The 22,531-nt window shown below is 42.7% G+C and overlaps 1 protein-coding gene and 1 long non-coding RNA gene across 2 annotated transcripts; one reads left to right on the top strand and one right to left on the bottom strand.

The window, feature by feature from the left end:
- Positions 1–1,587: 1,587 nt before the first annotated feature.
- LOC117486757 (piggyBac transposable element-derived protein 3-like) lies at positions 1,588–7,098 on the bottom strand. The gene is made up of 2 exons (XM_034135291.1): positions 6,588–7,098; positions 1,588–2,994 (listed from the first exon to the last, which is right to left on the bottom strand). Exon 2 carries the CDS (start codon positions 2,977–2,979, stop codon positions 1,666–1,668), a length of 1,314 nt encoding a protein of 437 aa, XP_033991182.1. The 5' UTR covers positions 2,980–2,994; positions 6,588–7,098; the 3' UTR covers positions 1,588–1,665.
- Positions 7,099–15,452: 8,354 nt separating this feature from the next.
- On the top strand, positions 15,453–16,083 carry LOC117486718. The gene is made up of 2 exons (XR_004556308.1): positions 15,453–15,721; positions 16,043–16,083. It is a non-coding gene; the product is annotated as an uncharacterized LOC117486718 (long non-coding RNA).
- The last annotated feature ends 6,448 nt before the right edge of the window (positions 16,084–22,531 follow it).

The raw sequence follows: 22,531 nt of genomic DNA, 5'->3' as shown, positions 1-22,531 counted from the left end.
GGAAAGTTCAACACACAGATGGCCAGTCCTTTGTAGCATATTATTTCAATGAGAGATGAGCAGATCGCCACTGGGCTTTCAACTAAAGGCACAGCCACGCAAAAACTGTGGCATTTGTACAGCTCCTTATGGATACTGCAGTTTGTGCTTTCCTCCGTGGTGAAACGATCAGCCCCGCACCACGGAGGAAAGCGGCAGAAAGTCACCTGGAGTTAAAAAGAGCGGGGCTGCGCTGCGTGCATGGCTTCCTTTTGCAGGCAACGGGGAGACGCGCTCTGGCGGCGGTCTCGTTCAGGATCCGAAAATATTTTTATTTAAATATTTTGCACACTTATTCCACTTAATCCTAGTGTGCCACTGGTTACGGTGTCGCGTGCCAATGCTGGCACGCGTGCCAGGGGTTGCCGACCCCTGGCGTATGCAAACATACGCATGTACCACCTCTTGGACTTCATGGGGGTTGTAAGAAATTAAAATCAATGTTGATATGGCATAATTTAAATTAAATATAGGATTTTAATTTAAAGCAGTTTTATTCTGAAGAAACCGGAAGTTCACACTAACTATTAACTTAACACTTTTATTCTGAAAATTCTTCATTTCCGGTTAGCATTAGCATGTGGCTAACGTTTTGAAACCGTGAATTGAAGGTGAAATAACATGTGATGTTGTACACTAAACACACTGGGAATAGCACTCATTTATTGAGGCTGAAAAAACGTTATCAGGGAATGTTTAAATAACCACAGACACCAGAATGATGTAATTTAGCAACAGAAAAAGGCAGGAATTGCATTGGACCTGCCCCCGTCGACGCCGGCCAATAGGAGAAGACCTCAGATGACAACGGGAAGAGCGAGCCAAGAATCAATCTTTTTCTCCTCCTGCCCCCAGCTGACCCAACGCGGACGGGACCAACAGCTGGCAGGGGGGAGCCACCAACTTGCGGATTTAATTGTATATCACCGCATCATTTGTGTAATTAAATGCTGTTAACTTTTATGGGCTTCCCTTGACTCTTTTCAGTCTGTCCTGCTCTCAGGGTTCAAGAATTACTAACAGGGTGCGGTAGAGGTGGACCAACATGTCACTCTTATCAATGCCCCCCATGTTGGCATTGTAGGTCCGGATGACAGCAGGACAGCTCACCGGCTCCTTCGTCTTCGTCTCACTGCAGTACCTGATGACTGAGTAGGGCTGTGCGATTATAGCAAAAATCATAATCACGATTATTTGGGTCAATAATTGATATCACGATTATTAAATACGATTATTCATTGACTTTGAAAACATCCATTTATTGAACTTTAAAACAAATACAAATAATAATTTGAACAGTATCTTTTTAACTGTTGATTACCCTGAACGTATAATTCAACTGAAAAACCAATACAAAAATAAATTAAATAAATTATACATTTAAATAAATAATATCAAAATAATAAATACCAATAAACAAGATCAACAAATATTTTGGAGCGCACTTCAACAAGCTACTAAACATATATAAATATGATAAATACAAATAAATGAGACCAAAATTAATTAGATCAAATATGTTGCAATGCACTGTCACAACCAAGCAAAGCTAAATAATTGTTTTTTTCGATTATGTTGTTTTCGTAATTGTGGCAGGCCAAAATCGTAATTGCGATTAAAATATGATTAATTGCACAGCCCTATGACTGAGGACATAGGCTCCACCCCCATGTCTGTTGACAGCAGAGATACCGTTCTGTTGTCCTTCCACCTGACAGCCAGGATCCCATCATCACTCATGATGTAGTCACATGTTCCACGAGGGACAGCCTTTTTCTCCATTTCCTTGATGGACTTGAGCGGGGGCTTTCCAATTCTATTGTCCCTGCCTGTATACCCGCAGTTCTGGTCTCGGAGGTACCGCACTCGCTCCAGGCTGGTGAAAAAGTTATCCGCAAAGATGGCTGTGGTGCTGGGGGAGGACATGGTACTTGCCAGGACAGAGACAATCTGGCTGGTGACACCCATGGCTTGTTGTTTAGGTGTCAGGGGGACACCGTGGGCCTCCAGAGTAGTCTTCCCCTGGTACAGCACCATGTCGTGGATGAAGCCATCCGCAGAGGCCCTGGAAAACAACTTAAAACCCCACTTGTCTGGCTTGGTCTTTATATACTGCCTGAGGTTGCCGGCTGTCTTCCCTTTGTAGGCAACCATCACCTCATCCACAGACTGTTTGGGGGTCTGCGGCTCACGCCTGAAGGCAGAATTGAGGAAGCTGAACAGTGGCCGGATTTTGAAGAAGCGGTCAATGGAACCAGGGAGCTCAGTGTTGTCATTGAAATGGACAACCCTTTTCAGCAGCCTGAACCTCTTTGAAGACATCAGGTTGCCAACTTGAGGGACTCTGGTCTCCATGGCCCAGTAATCTTCAACAGCTGGGAGCTCTGAAATCCCCATATACATCAGGATGGACAGAAATGTCATTATCTCATTCTCATTGGTGGTGAAAGTGGTGTTAATGTCCTTTTGAGTGGCGTACACATTTGTTTGGTAGGTGATATGAGTGACAATTTCGGGGCCAAAGTACCTTGTGAAGTACTGAAAAGGGGTTTCAATGTAGTCAGAGGGAGAGTGCTGGTATTCCGGCAGTTCTGTGTTTTCCAGGTCAGCTTTGTGCCAGGTGGTTGGCCGTGCTGCTGACTTCCTGGGTTTGGTGGGCCTCTTGGCTTGTAGTGCTGACTGCTCGTTGTCACCATCATCGTCGTCGTCGTCATCATCGTCGTCATCGTCGTCATCGTCGTCATCAACCTGGAGCACTGCAGGCTCCATGCACCACCTCTTGGCAGAGGGGCCCATGTCACTTGGGCCTGGAATGTCCAGATTGTGGGTGGGTGGGACAAAGTCAGGGTCTTCCACATCGTCATCTTCCTCCTCGTCATCGTCACTGATGGCAGGGTGTGCTGGCACAATGACAATATCCTTTCTCTTGGAATAAAACATCCGAGTGGACAGTTGCTAAAAATTAAACACATGCCAAAAAAACATAAAAACAACTGTTATAAGGTCATAACACTGACAAAATAGATAAAATAGAATATCATATTCACTATTTATAGCTTGAAAATGTCTAGAAATTAGTTAAACTTTTCACTGAATCACTGTATAGTGTTATACAAACCTTTGGCAACATTATAATATAAAATCCTAAGTTGTATTGCCTTATTTGTAATTAAAATGTGCTATGCATGGCTTACGCATCGGGTAGACAGTTGCTAAAAATTAAACACATGCGAAAAAACATAAACAACTCCTATAAGGTCATAAAACTGACAAAATAGAATATCATATTCACTATTTATGGCTTGAACATTTCTAGAAATTGGTTAAACTTTTCACTGAATCACTGTATAGTGCAGGGGTCGGCAACCTTTTTGATATGAAGTGCCATTAAAAAAAGAGCTCGACGCTCGTGAACTGTCAACAGGAGGGCGGGGGAGCCTCGCTGCGGGCAAGCAGTGTGTGGACCTGTCAGCGCAACTTACATTAGGGATGCTCCGATCGCCGATCCGATCGAGTGGGCGGGTCCTATGGGGAGCTTCCATTTAAAGAAATGTTTAAAACTCAGTTAATGGGGCTCATTCACTGGCGCTCTCTCCTGACAGCCTGTCAGTATCTCATGCAGCTCACTGATCCAGTAATGAGTGACCCGACAGTGAAGAATACATATATTTATAACTAGTTCCAAAGGTAGATCAAATAGCTAAGTGTGTTAGGTCTAACTCTTGTGTGTTCTGCTCCGCTCACCGGTCCGTCACAGCGGGTGGAGCTGCAGGATTTCTGCTTCACACACGTTGCACCGCTATTTTATTGTCATTTTCGGACACCTTAAAATACTGCCAGACTGGTGAAGCCATTTCGGCGAGCTTGTTTAGCCGCACACAGAGAAAAGTGTCATGTATTTTACGTCTCGCGATCGGCATTTTTAGAGAGCACCGATCGATCGGCAGAGAGTGAGTATCGGCCGATATCGATCGCCACGCAAAGACTGCGGCATTTTTACAGCTCCTTATGGGTACTGCAATTTGTGAAGTGCTTTCCTCTTTGGTGAAACTATCAGCACTGCATTACGGAGGAAAGCAGCAGAAAGTCGCCTGGAGTTAAAGAGAGCGGGGCTGCGTTTAAAAATTGATCCCCAATACCCTAAAGTAATCCTTATTTTCCCTCAACCCTATATCACAACTCCTATCCCTCACCTGTCCTATATACATCATCTCTGATTTATCTAAATTCACCCTAGCTCCTGATGCCCTACCATACAAGCTAACTGTCTTCAACACTTCCCTAACACTTTCCCTATCTTTAACGGTAATGGTGGTGTCGTCTGCATACTGATAAACTAAACAAACCCCCCCTCCTGGCACCTCCACTCCTTTGATAAACCTGTTTTGCCGCAGCAGAGTCGCGAGGGGCTCGGCTGACAGCGCGTACAGCATTGCTGATAGAGGGCATCCTTGCCGGACCGACCTCCCTAACTTAAAAACATTGGTTACCACCCCATTAATTGTAACGCAACTGACTGCACTACTATAAATCCTCCTTACCCACCCTATTAATCTTTTCCCAAATCCTGCCTTCTCTAACACTCTATACAAAAAACCATGACTAACCCTATCAAAAGCTTTATTTAAATCTAAACTAACTACTATCCCACCTATACCCTCCTTCATGTGACTAATTGTATCCCTAATACTACTAATAGTGTCACTAATATCCCTCCCTGGAATACTATACGCCTGTGTTTCCCACTACTGATTTTATAACCCTCTTAATTCTATTCGCTAACACCCGTGCTAGCACTTTATAATCCGTGTTTAACATACTAAGTTGTCTATAGTTTTCTAACTTAGTCCTATTTCCTTTCTTGTACAATATACTAATAATCCCTGTAGATATACCGGCCGGCAATTCCTCCCTCTCCTCCAGGCTCCTGTACAGTTTAAGGAATATTGGCGCCAGCCCCTCCCTAAACTCTATATAAAACTCAGATGTCAGACCATCTATCCCTGGAGTCTTATTCCTACCTAACCCTGCTATAGCTAACTCTATCTCCCCTAGTCCTATCGCCCCCTCACACATTCCCCTACCTTCATCACTCAACCTAGCTTCCATACTATCTATCACCTGTTCTAAGCTCTCCGTATCAATCTCCTCAGCCTCAAATAACTCCCTATAAAACTCCTCAACTCTTTCAGCAATCCCTACAAAATGTGATATTATTTCTCCTCCTTTTCTTCAACCTGCTCTATATTATTCTTTCTCTGCTTTACTTTCTCTAAAGCCAAAAAGAACCCTGTACTTTTCTCTCCTTCAACTGCATACCTAGCCCTACTTCTAACTATAGCACCTCTACATGTTCTCTTCTCTATCTCCCCCAGCTCATCCTTCAAACGACTATATTCATCTAGATCTCTCCCTATTTCTATATCTACCCTTTTAGCCTCTAAATGTAACTCTTCCCTAACCATTTTCTCTTTCTCTCTTTCTATTTTATTCCTATTTTTACAAAATCCTATACTTATCCCTTTTATTTCATTTTTAAATCCCTCCCAACACACCCCCACATCCTCACCGTTCAAACCTCCCCTTATATCCATACATTCTCTTACTTGAACCTTATATCCATCCTCATTCAGCAGACATGCATTTAGGCACCACACTCCTCCTCCTCTTCCTTTCATCACTGTTCCAATGCAGAGACTCAAGATGTTATGATCACTCATGGCAGTATTCCTATACTCAATTCTGCCAATTTTCTCCCCTAAATTACTCCACACTAAATCTATTCTACTCTGTTTTAATATCCCTCCCACCACTTGATTCCTAGAAAAAGCCTGCTCCCTACTGTTCCTTTCCCTCCACACATCCAGCAGCCCATTTGTCCCCATTATTGTTTTGAGAGCACCACGTGATGAATCACTATTAAAACACATATTAACAGACACATCCAGTTTTGAACACCACACATTAAAATCACCAACAATCATACAGTTTCCCCCACATGTACCCTCCAACCCTTCAAAAAACTCCCTCCTCCTCCTTATCTCATTCGGTGCATAAACGTTTACTACACTAAAGGTTTCCCCCATACACTCGAACATTATCCCAACCATTCTCCCAACACCATCATCCTCAACTTTCCTTACATTCGTTACCACCCCTGCTTTAATTAATATTGCCACCCCTCTAGCACCCACACTCCCATTATTTACATAAACCTCTCCCATCCACTCTTTCCTTACATCCTCCACACACCTCTCATCCCAATGTGTCTCCTGCAAGCATATAATGTCTGAGCCACATATCATTAAGGCCTGTTCTCTCCGGTCCTAGGACCTCAATCCATTACCATTGAAGGAGGAAATTGTCACCATTACGAGTGTTATGATAGTTGTAATTGTATTCATTCTATGTTTTTTTTGCAAAACATTTTGCAGGCGTTTTCACCCGTCTTTTCTCCACCTCTTTATCCTTCTCTGCTTTCCTCTTTGCAGTGAGCCTGCTAGATTCTCTCCTCCTTCCTTTGCTCTTTATCACAGCATTAGTCTCACCACAGATCTTCCCCCCCAGAGGTCCCGTCATCTCCACCTCCTCTCCATCAGATTCGTTCTCCTCGTAGTCTCCTCCCTCCTCCATGTCAGACACGACCGAACTGACCTCCATTTCCTCAGCAGTCTGTCCCCCGTCTCCACCATCACCTCCTCCGTCTCATGCTCCCTCTCCTCCTCTCCTCCCACCGACAGCTCCTCCTCCAGCATCAGGATCAGGTTCAGCATCCACATCCGCCTCAGCATCCGCATCCGGATCCGGATCAACATCCACATCAGCATCCGCCTCAGTATCCGCCAAACCCTCACCTCTCCTCACAGAGGATCCGCAGCAGCAGGAACATCAGCAGCTCCGTCGTCTGCTTTCCCCTTCTTCCTCCCTCCGTCTCCTCCACCGTCAGCGGCAGCCGTACCAGCGACTCTCTTTGCAGCAGCAGCAACAAAAATAGCCACAACAGCAGCCACAGTATCTTTGTTTATACTGCTCCCAGCCTCATCACTTCTGCCCTCTTCCTCATTCTCTTCCTGACTTCCACCCTCCTCTTCCTCTATGTCATTCTCAGCTGTTTTATCCGCCTGGGCACTTTCTCTCCCCCTGGCTCCGCTCGCCCCCTCTTCCCGAGCCACACAGTCCCGGGCATAGTGTCCCTGCTTGGCACATTTATAGCATCTGAACTCAGGGCATTCTTTATATAAATGCCCTGGCCTTATGCACAACCTGCAGACCGGTACTTGCTTATCGTGGATCACCCTGAAGTACTCCGGACCCTCGAGAGTATCAAATCTAGTTGAGTATGGGAGTGACCTTACTTCCTTGTTGAATTCCACCCGCAGGAACCTCGTCCCGTCTGCAAACTCTGTGCCTGGCCACACTCTTCTCTTGATTGCCGAGACAGGCAGAACCCCCCACATTGCCAATCTGCCCTTAATTGTTGTATCCAATACATAAGCCGGTATGTTCAGGAATGATACTGTAAGTTATTTTATCATACAGTCTCTGCCCCGCACCATGGCTCCGTTTATCCTTATCCCATCCATTATTTTATTTTTTCCTTTTTCATCAGCCATTGTCACTTCATATAGGCCGTCTCCTTTCACCCTGCACCCCATCACCACTCCACATTCTTTTTTAACTCCTTTTAGCAGATCCATTACAGATACCACTGCTTTTCCGCTTTCCACCACCACCACCGTAAGCTCTTTTTTATATTTCTCCTCTTCCACCACCCACTCCAACTCCTCTCTCACCTCTTTTTGTTTCCCCACTCCTGTTTTTCGTATTAAGTCCGCTCTCATTTTCGTTGTCATTGTCCTTTCCTTGTTCATTCACAGTTTTCCCATCCCTCTCCGCACTCCGCTGTAATGTTTCAATGTCCGTGATCCGTGACGCAGTCGATAAAGCCATTCCAGTTTTCGTTGCCAGTATATCCATCAAAACGAAAAACACACGGGTCGGGGGAAACCCCCAGACAGCATGGCTGTTTTGGGGGGGACTATGAACAAAAACAAACTATAAGTTGGACGAAACAAAAGTGATTCACAAACAAACAATTCACCTCTCCTTCTGGGACCAAAACACGCACGCAGGCTCACAGGCCAAGCCCCTACTGACTGAGCCACTGCCGGAAGTGGTGTACTGTCCGAGCCAGACTAGCCTATGGTCATAATAATAATCAAGCAGAATGCCCTCTCTTCAGCACTTGGGGGGGTTGAACAAAGCAGCAGCACGGCTCCGGAGCTAACATCAGGGTACCCAAGGTGTCGACCTTGAAAACTTTTTGTTGTTGTTTTTGTGTAAAAAATGTGCCCCCAAAAATGTATTACACCATGTTGATTTAAATGATTACACCTTAATGGAAAAGTTAACAAAAGGAAGAGAATTAAGGGCCATAATGTTAAAGTGTAAACAAATGCACCCCCAGCAAAGACCAGGGTGATGTCTAATACAGGAAGGTCTGAACAACATGAGGGAGTAAGCTCAGATATCTTGTGTCATCTTTCAAACATGATAATATGGCTTTGTTCACTTAACAGCAAGTAGAAGAATATTTTCCCCATGAATCAATCAGGTCATTAATCTGACTTGATTTCTGCTAATCCTGTTAATTCACAGAGAAACATTCCCAGTTTTTGGAGTCAAACTGAAACGTTCTGTTTTGCACCCAAAATACAACGTAAGTCAATGAGCAACTGGTATCCATAGCAACCAAGTGCTCACGTCTGCTAGGCACTGTTGATGCTTCACAGACTTGTGTTGATCCCCACAATGATAACATGCCTAGGCCTCTGTTTATTGATAATATAATACATTCAATCAGTAAAATCATACAGACAGTATAATCCCTTTTGTATGGCTTAAACACAAAAACAAGGCATTATATTTTCAAACATTAAATAATGTAACTGCTTGTTATGAGAGTTATTACTGAAGGAGGTTTAACAGTTTTTATCTATTCTTCCCAATGTAATCCTAATATCTAAATATTTAATTTCTAGGTATTATATGGTGAATTTAACAGAAGTATCACAATTTACTGGGATATAAGAAAGAATTGAACTATCATTTTGATAGCTTTATTTTTCCACAGTGAGCTGATGCCCTCTGCTGGTGATCTGTATTCAGTTCAATATGTCCTGTTAGCAGCTAATAGCTTTACAGCAGCCTCGGCATTGAGACTGCACTCTTTGTTTTTTGTTTTTTTCACACATTATTTTTGAAGGTTTTCATTATAAAAAAAAGTCATACAGAATGTCATTGCGCAGTCAAATACAGATCCAACAGTGCACATTTAAACCAGACTGCCAAAAAGCAGATCAAATATACCCCCCACCCCTACCCCAGCATGAAATTAAAAAAACAAAAAATAAAGAAACAGAGTAAATGAGATAAGTGTACACGTTCTCACAATTGACTCTAAACATTTTTTTAAATACAAAGCAAATGACAAACCAAAAGACAAAATATATACAAAACTTACAATATTGCTTTAGAGATGGTAGTAGCCCAGATTCAGCAACACTCAAATATATACACAATCTTCTTTAAAGAGTTAAGTCCAGCTTGCAGTTCTCTACGTGTGTGATCAATGGCTGCCAGGCCTTATAAAATCTAGATCCAGTGGCGGATCTAGACCATTTTACATGGGGTGGCAAAGGGGTCGCAAGAGGTTTTGACAGGGGGGCATGGGAGGATGAATGAATCCACTACACAAAACATTAAAACACAGATATACATTTAAACTATGTATTGTTATAGTATCACAAAAGGAACATGCCCAGTGATCAGACAAAACAAGACTGCACATTTTAAAACATAAAGGTTTCAGCAAAATGAAAATAATACAAGAATTACAAGAATTTCTCAATAAAAAATATAAAATGGCAGGCAAAATACAAGTAGTATTTTGTTATACCTTTGGTTTGATCATAATCACTAATACAATAAGATGCATTTGTAACACATAAAACAGAAAGCAGGAATTAACATGTAATTTACATAGGTAAAAGTGAGTGACATGCCTTGCTATGCTACTGTAATGGATGGGGAATAAAAACATACCATGTGGTCCTGCTAGAATGCAGGGGGGGGATGGGGGGTGATGCCCCCCTAACACTGACCCTGTGGCCCCCCTGAAAATGAAAAGTGTATTATTAAACGATTTATTGGATGACGGAATAGGCGGAACTAACGTTATTCGTCATTCTAGTCGGACACATTAGAGCGGTGCACTCACTTTCCCTGTCCGGCTGAAGCGCGCGAAAGAAAAACAAACACTTTTCATCTCGGATCAGAGGCTGTTGCATCCAAGCAAGATTGAAACCTACGTTTCGAGAGACTACCACGATAATTGAAGGTGAGTTAAACTATTGTATCCGTGTAATTATTGCAAGGTAAGATTTTAGGTCAGTAAGTGTTGTTGTTGACTAACGTTAGTTAACTTAGTGGGCGACGTAATCAGCAACAGCAAACAGTTTGCTTTCATTAACCTGTTAAGCACGAGAGACCCCGGTACCGGGGCACTGCCGCATGTTCCTTTAATAAAACTATGAATGTTTTATATCCATGTAACGGGAAGAAACACATCTAACTGATCTTTTTTTTTTTTTTTTCAAAAGAAAAGCCACAATGCTAACACTGAGCCTCTGAATTAGCAACGAGCGAAAAATGCTAACACCTTACTGCACCGAAAACCACTCACAAAACCTTATTATTTATCTCTTCTCTACATCCAACACATCGTTTCACATCGTGAGGTGACACAGAATCGATGGACACCCACATTATCACTGAATTATACGAAATGGCGACGTTATAAGCAAAAACGCACATCAAAACAGGTGACGCTAGGTAGCTAAAAATGCTAACATTTTTACCTTGGCTCTGTAGTCTCTCCAAAGTGGTCTTCAATGGCATTAAAACGATAAAAACGCTGCTGAAGTTAATCCATAGGTTAATCCAATGTGTCTGTGTCCCTTTGAAATGATTTCTGATAATCCATAAGCATTAAAACTGCTTTTCCGTTTCCAGATGTCAGAGCGAGAGATAGGTTCACTGTGATGCTAAATTACATGCGCGAAGCCCCCACCTCTTCTCTTCACAATTAGTGTGTGTGGGGGACTCCCCCTTCGATTCTATTGGCTCTAACGGTCAGAAAGAGGTGTCAACCATCAAAATCGAGCAAGGGAAGCCAGAGATATGGATACCTTACTATCATCCAAGGGTAGTTTTCACTATAAGTAAAAAATAATATTTGGACGGACACTATAATTTACTGTTTTTTACTATGTAAAATCTGAATTTTCTTTAAAATAAAAAACATCTATATTGATTCTGACTTTTCTACATCCAACTCACAGGTTTATCATTACTTTGAGAATAAAGATTATTAATTTAACCCTTTTAGAAGGGAAGATATGGTCATTTGTTCTGGGAATGTCATTTTCGAGCCTGAGACCTGAAAAACAGGCTTGGGGCTTAACAGATTAAAAGGCTCAAACGTTACTTGTTGTGAGCTTTGCAATAATGTTTGGAAAGCTTTTAGCATGATATACATTCATCTTTGTGTTATATAGTTGTGAAATGTAACTAGCGGTTATAGATTTATATTCTGCGTTGCTGAAGTGTTGTCTCCCCCATTGTGTTTGCTCTATAGTTCTTCAAAATGAAGCGAAAAAAGGATATTATGTCCTTTTTCGCCCCAAAAAATGTAAATGATGAGGCACACAGTAACACACAGGGTGTTTCTCAATCGCGAGTAAAGCTACTCCAGAGCCACTATTTCAAGCATACTACGTCATCGAGTGCCGCCGAAGTACTGTTCCAATCTCCAGCATACTTGGAAATCTACCGAGCCCGGCGTACTCCGTTTGGAGAAATATCGAGGCTGCACATGAGTAGACTCCGCGGTCTTAAAATCCCCACAATGCTTTGCGCACGGACCAATTTCCCCAAATCTGTGACGGAAAATGTAAGGCGGGGCCTATCATATGACGCACACCTGCACACTTGCTAGCCTGTTTCACTCTTCGTTTTCCGAATGCCAGGAAGTATTCTTGCCTCGCTTCTGAAGCAAGATGCTCGGCAGACATGTGCTACCAAGCAAGCGTACTCGCGATTGAGAAACACCCACAGACACAGGAGGAAGTGCAGATTGCCACAGAGAGAGAGCCTGAGGAATTTTCAGGAGAGACTGATCTTGAAAGTGAGAGTTCAGAGCAGGGAGAGAAGGATGAAGAGTCGCAGAGTGAGGCTGAGGATGAAATCCAAATCGAGTGTGAGACAGAGGATAGATGTGCATCCACAAGTACTGGAACATCAGGTTTGTGATTTCGAAAAACAAATGTGCCTGCTTTAATCTTAGTTACAGTTCAAATGGTTTGTCTCATGTAAGAGTGTGTGTGATACTAATTCATTTCATTTTCCCTCATGTCATAAATCTATTAATATAGATATCTAATTTGTGGTTCTTCATTGCTCTGGTAAATGTGCATATATAATTTATAATTATCTGTTACAATTATAATAATAATTAACATATTTATTTGCGTTGTCTTTCTCCACAGATATCAGCAAATGCAAAGAAGAGCCACCAGTGCAACCAAACTTAATTTCACCCCTGGCTTGAGTACTCAAAAATGTCAGACTCTGCTCATTGTTACGCCTGCAGACATTTTAGTCCTGTGAATAGCAGACACTGTATTTGATTCACCTTCAGGTCTCAAAAACTGGAAGAACAATCCATGCCAAATCTGAGCAAGCAATGATTGCATGGAAAGACTACCAGAGAGCTATGACATCTAATGCAACATTGGCAAATGTACTTAACAAAGAACATAATGAACAGGTTCAAGAAAATCGGGAACATATAAAAACCATAGCCGAAGTGCTGCTACTTACTGCGACACAAAACATTGCTCAAAGAGGACACCATGAGTCTGCAGGCTCAGATAATAAAGGGAACGTCATGGCAATTCTAGAGACAATTGCTAACCATGACAAAGCTGTTAAAAAAAGGTTGACTTCCATTCATAATGCAAAGTACACAAGCAAAATCATTCAGAATGAAGTTCTGGGTTGTTCTGAAATAACAGAGGAAGTGGAAAACAGTGAAGTCTTTAGCATCATGGCAGATTTTAAAAGAACATATTTCTCTTGTAGTCAGGTACTACTTCAATGGTGCTATCCAGGAGAGTTTTCTCCATTTTGAGTCAGCAGAGAGGCTAGATGCAGCAGGGCTTACTGAAAACATTATTCACATATTGGAAAGTTACGGTCTGGAATACAAAAACAACCTTGTAGGCCAAACATATGATTATATTCATTGCAATGCTCACTGTCTAAATCTAGTTTTTGTAGATACAGTCAAAGCTGTCCCAGAAGCAGAGCAGTTCTTCTCCTCACTAGATGTCCACCCCAAATGGCTAGATATTCAAAGAGAGATGTACGAAGGTGCACCAAGAGAACTCCAGCGATTGAGTGACACAAGATGGGCATGCAGATTTATATCTCTCCGTAACATTATGGATAGATTACCCGTCCTCAAGCGAGTACTGCAAGACATAGCCCAAGAACGCAATGGTGAAAGATCTATTGAGGCATGTGCTGCTGGCACAGTTGGATCTGTAATTCATTGTGCATCTCGTAACACTCTGTGTGAAGTGTTTGGAGAAACAAATCTTCTCTCTGAGATGTTAAAATCTTCATCCCTTGACCTTTCAAAAGCTGTTGACTTAGTTGGATCTTTAGTTCAGACATTGAATGACTTCAGGCAGGAGTCATTTTTTGGGATGAAGTGTTGAACATTTCTGAGCAATGTGATACTGCAATACAGCCAGCAGCAAAACGACAAAAACGACTGAGCTCTAAACTTGCGGAAAGCTTCGTACTGACTACTGTTGGACAGAGAGAGACAGAACAAGATAAACACGGGTTTCGTACAGCCTTTTTCTACCCTGTCATTGATCAGATGCTCAATGAGCTTAATAGACGGTTTTCAAAGACAAACTGTGACATGATGAATAGCATCCAAGCTCTTCACCCCAAAAGTAAAGGATTTCTGAAGGAGACAACTCTGTTTTCATTTGCTCAGTTGTATGATGCAAATATTGATGACTTGGGGCATGAACTACATCAGTTCAGCAGAATTTTAGATAGGAAAATAAAGACTGGGATGCGGTGACCTGATAGTACAGTTGAGCTGGTTCAGTTAATTGAGCCTTATAAAGAAGTGTTTTTTGAGCTCTTCAGACTCTGCAAAATAGCAGTCTCAATCCCAGTCAGTTCTGCTTCCTGTGAGCGTAGTTTTTCTACATTGAAGCTGGTCAAAACTTTTCTCAGATCCACCGTAACTGATGAGAGACTGAGCAATCTGGGTGTGCTTAGTATTGAGTCAAGGAGGTCAAAGTCTTTGAATCTTGACTTATTTGTTGATCGGTTTGCCAAAAATCTGTGATTTGCTGTAATGTGACATTTTGGGAAGGAAACTACAGCCTGGGATGCAGACACCCTTATGTACAGTAGAGATTTAACTGTTCATTGCTTTTATTTTTATATATATAAATATTATATGGTGTTAGTGCAAAAAATGTACTATAACTTAAGCTGAAGCTAACAGTAATGTGTTTTATTTTGTGTAATTGAATGTTAAATTGTAACATAGTTGCTGAAACAAATACTGTCATTGGAATTCATTACTGAAACTAAAAAATTGTAACTATAAGTATCTGAAATAAATATGTGTACTGAAATAAATATCAATAACCGTATTGCATTGTTTTCTTATGCGCAATTACTTCATACTGTCTTCGTCCTGCATTTATTGTGCCCCCCTCAGAAAATAACTGGTCCCAGCCTTGCCCCCCCCCCCCCAAGTCAAATTGGTCTAGAACCGCCACTGCTAGAATGGTAACTGCCTCCCTGCCATCTGCATCAGCCTCCTTCTCACTTCCTGCCTCTGTCTCTCTTTCTCAGTCTGAACCCTCTTCTTAATTTCTCACATCCACTTCCTCTCAATCCATATCTTCATCTCCTTCTGTGGCCTTCTCATGTTCTGACCCTCCTGGTCTCTCCAGTGTACTCTCCTCTCCTTTTTCATTTCCATCTCTCTTGTCTAATTTTCAGTTCTCTGACTTGTTGTGCTAAAGAAATAAGCGATATTCCCTTTTCTTTTTAGTTTTAGTCGAACAACTCCTTGCCTGCAAAAGTCAAGATGTGAAGCACTGGTTAAAATCCTCGTAATACATTACACCAGTGGTTCTCAACCTGTGGTACGCGTACCACTGGTGGTACGCCAGCTCCCGCTAGTGGTACGCGGAGGAATCTGAAATATAAAAAATATGAAAAAGAAAAGACCTGGAGAAGGACCCGGACCCGGACTGACCCGGACCTTGCCGCTTCCCGGGGCCGTGGACAAAGTGCTCGCTGTGCCCTCTCTCCCCCTCGGGGGAGGGACGGGGCCACCTGTTCCTGGTGCGACTGTCAACCGGGGCGGACTGTCCTCAGTGCGCTCCGACCGCGTTGTGCCGCCAGAGCGGGGATCGGCTCACGTAAAAGGCGTCAGGGGTCTGCGGCGATGTCGTCAACCCACCCGACCCATCTTGAAACACGGACCAAGGAGTCTAACGCGCGCGCGAGTCAGGTAGGGTTGGGAACCGAAACTCGGTTCCAGGTGAGAAGCGATAAGAAAATGCTGGGTACCGGGTACCCATACAAAATACACAATAGCTCAGTTAAAATAAAGCACAGCTATTGTGTAATACATTTGTATTGCATGTATTTTTTTTATTTGTAAAAATGTCAGTTAAAGCTTAAAAGAAAAAAAATATTTTTGTTATCTAAACGTTTGACCTCTTTCTTTTATAATTTTGGAATCGAAACGGGGAATCGATAAGAACCGGAATCGATAAGCAGAATTGGAATCGGAATCGATACATTTCAGACGATTTCCATCCCTAGTCAGAGGGTGCATTCAAAACCCGTGGCGCAATGAAAGTGAGGGCCTGTGCCCGCGGGGCATCCCGGCCCTGCGGGGCTGGGCGCACCACCGGCCCATCTCGCGCGCACCGTCGGGGAGATGGAGCGTGAGCGTGTGCGATAGGATCCGAAAGATGGTGAACTATGCCTGGGCAGGGCAAAGCCAGAGGAAACTCTGGTGGAGGCCCGTAGCGGTCCTGAAGTGCAAATCGGTCAAATCGTTCCGGGTCAGAGAATATGGAGGTTATTCCCTATCTTTATTCAAGAGCGTGTTCTTTCAATTTGAGATTATTATTTATTGATTTCACGTTCAGATTTTGTATTTCTTTCAGTCAAACCCTGTCCTTGCGCTTAGATTTGCTCCGCATCTGCTCAAACTGTACGCTTGCACTCAGATATATTGCTGCTTGCACAGATTATGGGTGGGTGGTGATTCATCCTTCCATTTAAGAAGAATTAGTCGTTAAGCTATCAACGATGCAAAAGCAATAGCATTTAATTTATATTAACCGAGACCCCGAGGGGGGGTCGCGAGATGATTTCAATCTTTGTAATTATCATTATTTGTATTATTATTATTAATAATAACGTTATTAATATTTTTTTTATTATGTAAGTCTGTTTAATAGGTAAGGGGGACAAATAAAGGAATTTTGATTCTGACAGATTTACGACAGTATCATTTGCAGCTCAAAGGTCACTTTACAGCACCACATTAAATATCACAGACGTAAAACACACATCAACTACGCACTAGTATATTTCTTCTGAACAGCTCTTTAATATATTTTTCAAAATGAAACGTTGGTTAATACCAACTAGTGAAAAGGCAGACAGGCCAGCGGAGAAAGCAGCGGAGGAGAGCGGACACCCGCCATCAATCTCACGGCATTTCGTGTAATAGTCACGAAATTAATTGACGGGTGTGTGATGTGTCAGCAGGGCCGGACTGGGACCATAGCAGGCCAGGAATTATACACCCAGCCAGGCCTAGACTACTAGATTGACTCCTTCCTGTGGAGGAGGGGGGGCAGGAACAACAGCGTGCAGAGAGAAGTTTTTGCGACTATTGACAAACTTACTTTTGTGCTTGCGTAACATACAATATAAACATCTTAATCGCTGGATTCTATCAAAGTATGGGTCCAAAGAAAACCATCGCTGCGGAGGAGGTCGAGGACATTAAAAAGTCGCTCGACTTCCTGGCGGAGGAAATTTCTGCTGTCAGGTTGCAGCAGAAAAACATTTTGGACCTTGTAAAAGAGGTTAAGGATCTGCGGATCCAGAATGCTGAGAAGGACAAGAGGATAACTTACCTGGAGAGCAGAGTGGAGGACCTTGAGCAATATACTAGGATGAACAATGTTATCGTTACCGGGCTCAACATAAAACCCCGGTCATACGCTCGGGCTGTGACCGTTGACAACAGGAGTGAGCTCGGGGAGCTTGATGTCAGCTCCACGGAGCAACAGGTGGCTGCTTTCCTCCAGTCCAAGGGGATCAAACTGGGCTGTGAGAACATCGAGGCATGCCACCCCCTGCCAAGGAGTAACGCTGGCAACAAACCGGCTATTCTCATCAGGTTTGTGAACAGGAAACACAAAACGGCCTTACTCAAACAAGGAAGGAAGCTGAAAGGATCAGATGTCTACATCAACGAGCATCTGACCAAGTACAACAGCGACATAGCCAGAAAGGCTCGCTTCATGAAAAAACAGAAGAAAATTCAGAACACCTGGACAACAAACTGCAAAATATTTATAAAGCTAAACGGAACACCTGAGGAGGCCAAAGTACTGGTCATCAGAAACATGATAAATACCAATAATCTTCATGTTCTGGACCACACATAAGGTAACAAGCACTTACACACAACCATGACTCACACTGAATGGAGGCAATCATCTTCAAAAGGGGAAAATATTAATATGTCTCAGATGATCAAGGAACAAGACCAACTGTTGCTAAAAACATTTGAATACACTGACTATAAAACAAAAGATCTGGATTATGAAATAGACCCGGACAATAATTTCTTCTCTTCTATCATCAACAAATGCTGTTATTACACTGATCAACAGTACAACCAGAGCATATCAGAGGGCAAGCTATCTATTATTCACTTCAACAGCAGAAGCATGTATGCAAACTTTAAGCTCATCAAGGAATATTTAAATCAGTTTCAACAAACATTTAGCATCATTGCCATATCTGAAACTTGGATCACGGAGGACAAAGGCATAGACTTTGAGCTGGAGGGCTATGAACTCAGATACATAAATAGACAAAACAAGGGTGGAGGAGGAGTAGCCTTGTATGTGGACAATACTTTAAAATATAAAGTGATGAATTATATGTCAACAGTGATTGATAATGTATTGGAATGTATCACGATTGAAATCTGCAAAGAAAAAACGAAAAATGTAATCATCAGTTGTATATATAGAGCACCCGGCTCTAGTATTGAGATTTTCAAGGACTGGATGGAGGAAATATTCTCAAAAGTGATTCATAAAACAGTTTTCATTTGTGGTGACTTCAATATTGACCTTCTAAATCCAAATAATCACAGCATGACAGAAGAATTTATCAACACAATGTACAGTATGGGTTTATATCCAAAAATTACTAGACCCAGCAGAATCACATCGCACTGTGCTACTCTCATAGACAATACATTCACAAATGACATAGAAAACAATACAGTAAGTGGACTCTTAATAAATGATATAAGTGACCACCTACCAGTATTTGCAGTTTATGACAGAAACTATAGTAATAACATGCCGGACAAAGCTATTCAATACAGACGAGTTAGATCAGAGGAAGCAATGAACGCTTTAAAAAATGCCTTACTGGCACAAAGATGGGATGATTTATACAAAGAAAACAATATTGACAGTGCATATGATCAATTCCTGAGAATTTTTTTATCACTATATAATACATACTGCCCAATTGTCAAATACAGTAGAAAAATGAAATATGCAGAATGTCCATGGATCACAAGGGGTTTACAAAATGCCTGTAAGAAGAAAAATTCATTGTATAGAGATTTCATGCGAAATAAAACAAAAGTGACAGAGATTAAATATAAAAAATATAAAAATAAATTAACAATTATAATAAGGACCTGCAAAAGTGAATACTATCGGAAAATACTGGACAAAAATAAAAACAACATTAAAGAAATATGGAGCATACTGAATAGTATTATAAAAAATGGGTCTAGAAAAAGGAGTTATCCTACTTACTTCATTGACAAGGATAAGGAAGTTTCCAACAGTTTCAATGATTTCTTTGTAAATGTTGGACCTGAATTAGCAGACAAAATCCCTGATGGAGGAACATCAGAAAATAAGCTGGAAAACTTAATAAAACTGAATCCTTTCTCAATGTTCCTCACAGCAGTGCATGAAAGGGAGGTAGTTGATATTGTAACGAATTGTAAAAACAAAAAATCTACCGATTGTGATGACATTGACATGACTGTATTAAAAAAGGTTATAGATGTTATTTCAAAACCATTAACACACATATGTAACTTATCATTCCAAACTGGTGCATTTCCTAACAAAATGAAAATAGCAAAAGTCATTCCTTTGTTCAAAGCTGGGAACAAACATCACTTCACAAACTACAGACCTGTCTCACTTCTACCACAATTCTCAAAAATTCTTGAAAAGCTTTTCAATAACAGACTGGACAATTTCATAGAAAAACACAAACTTCTCACCGAAAGTCAATATGGATTCAGAGCCAATAGATCAACATCGATGGCTTTAGTAGACTCACTTGAAGAAATGACTAGCTCAATTGACCAAAAGAAACATGCCATTGGAATATTCATTGACCTAAAAAAGGCATTTGACACAATTAATCATGACATATTAATAAAAAAACTTGAACGTTATGGAATCAGGGGTGTAGTTTTGGAATGGGTAAGGAGTTATTTAACCAACAGGCAACAGTTTGTGAAGCTGGGAGAGTTGTTCTTCATATTTGGACATTACATGCGGTGTCCCCCAGGGGTCAGTATTGGGGCCGAAACTATTTATTATGTATATTAATGAAATATGCAATGTATCGACAGTACTCAAGTTTGTTTTGTTTGCTGATGACACTAATATATTTTGTTCTGGGGACAATGTACAGCTACTATTGGAAGAGATCACAGCTGAAATATGCAAACTAAAGTTATGGCTAAACAGTAATAAGTTATCATTAAACTTGAATAAAACAACATTAATCATATTTGGAAATAGCAATACACAAGCATCCATTAAGATTAGGGCTGTCAAGTTAACGCGTTAATAACGCGTTAACGCAAAAAAAAAATAACGCCACTAATTATTTTAACACGATTAACGCATGTGTATTTTTTGTCCTCGGCCGCCGTAGTTTCAGAGCGCATCGAGTTTAAAATACCATCGACAAGCTGATGCTGACAGCCCCGCTGATGCTGACAGCCCCGCTCCTACCGCCCGCTTGTGGCAGACCACACTTCCACGCTCACTGGCAGGCCCGGACTGGCCATCGGGAGGACCGGGAGGGAGTGTGTATGTGTGGCGCGACTCGCGCGAGCGAGGCACACCTTACGTGTTGTTGTTAGCATCTGGTGCTAGCTAGCTGCGCTAACGGATATAAGGAGCTGTTTCAATGACATTTCGCCGACAACTGCGCCGAGCACTTGACTTTATGCAGGTAGCCAGACAGTGGGACATTGTACGAAAAGTCAGCACACGCAACATGATTGCAGCATCCAGGCAGCTCCCGTTGGAGCATATATGCCTTGAGCTGCACATAGCTCCAACACACACACACACACACACACACACACACACACACACACACACACACACACACACACACACACACACACACACACACACACACACACACTATTATTGTATGAGAGAGGTTCCAGGTTGATTTGAAGCGAATATTTGTAATGTTCAGAGGTTGTTGTGTTTAATATTCATGAAAATATTTGTCATTGTTCAAATGATAATAAACAAACATATAAAGCATATTTGTCCACTCATATGTTGATAAGAGTATTAAAAACTTGAAAGATATCCCTCTAAGGTACATTTAGAACAGATAAAAAATGTGCGATTAATTTGCGATTAATCGCGATTAACTATGGACAATCATGCGATTAATCGCGATTAAATATTTTAATCGACTGACAGCCCTAATTAAGATAGATGGGATTTTCATTGAGAGAGTTAAAGAACGATAGTTACGTCTGTAACTACGGTTCTATGAGTCCCGGATGACCGCCAGAGGCGGTGCTTTTAGCACTGGATATGTCCATCGTGCGCATGCGCAGTACGAGTACCAATATCAACAAAGGCACCTGTGACCCACGTGACACCGGCTATATCAGCCAGTGTCATCAGAGGATCTGTTCCCAGAATCTTCTCGCGAGCACACAAGAATTCTGAGTGACAGGAAACTCTGGCGGTCATCCGGGACTCATAGCACCGTAGTTACAGACGTAACTATCGTTCTATTTCGTCCCTACTGACCGCCAGAGGCGGTGCTTTTAGCACTGGATGACTTATACCAACCATGTCATGAAGAATCCAAGCCCTGGCTCACTACTGGAAGCAGCGGAGCTCGGCAAAAGGACCGGGGAGAATGGGGAGTGGCGACATTAACCCGATAACTGGAGAATGTGCCAGAAGACGCCCGCGACGCCGCGGCGCAGAAGGTCTCCAGGGGCGCCCCTCTCGGGGCAGCCCAAGATGTTGAGATGCTCCTTGCAGTGGTATCTCAGCCCAGATGGCAGGGGGCGGCCACTGGGCCCGTAGGCATGTGAGATGGTATCGACGACCCAGTGGGGCAGCCACTGGTAGAGGGCACACCTCCTTTAGTGCCGCTATGGCAAAAACAAGAGTTGCTCCGACTGCCATACAGGCAGTAGCCTCGATATTCGCCCTTTGGGCACCCACAGGGCACAGCAACTTCGACGTGCCGTTCTCCCGAATGTCAAAGCGTGCCACCTGGGCAGGCTGATTGAAGTGGGTTTGTGGAAGCACCCTGGGCAGGAATGCCAAGGGCAACACCTGAGAGTCCCACCTCGGGCATGTAACTCCCCGACTTGCCTCCCTGAGGCCATGGCAAGCAGAAATGCTGCCTTCGTGGGCAGCCACCAAAGCCCCACCTGGGCCAGGGGCTCGAAGGGAGGAGATGATAGGGCATCCGGCAGCAGGGGCAGGTCCCAAGCCGGAGCCCTCGGGGTGCTAGGGGGACGCTGCCGTAAAGCCCCTCTTCAGGAAGAGGGACACCGACCTGAGGCACCCCGCCGTGGCGCCGTCGACCCGAACATGTCGGGCAGAAATAGCAGCCACATAAATTCAGAGTGGAGTGAGAACGTCCACTCTCTAGAAGGGACTGCCGTCTGGGCAACAGTGTACCTGCTGTCCCAAGGAACATGCATATTCTTGCCCCTCAGTTGGGGTAGAAA

Source organism: Trematomus bernacchii, unplaced genomic scaffold (genome assembly GCF_902827165.1).
Source record: "Trematomus bernacchii unplaced genomic scaffold, fTreBer1.1, whole genome shotgun sequence".
NCBI classification, from domain to species: Eukaryota; Metazoa; Chordata; class Actinopteri; order Perciformes; family Nototheniidae; genus Trematomus; species Trematomus bernacchii.
The sequence above is the reverse complement of the archived record's forward strand: the minus strand, read 5'-3'. Positions and strand labels throughout refer to the sequence as shown.

Coding starts and splice junctions, on each gene's coding strand:
- LOC117486757 (XM_034135291.1), bottom strand. CDS start 2,979: ATGTTTTATTCCAAGAGAAAGGATATTGTCATTGTGCCAGCACACCCT.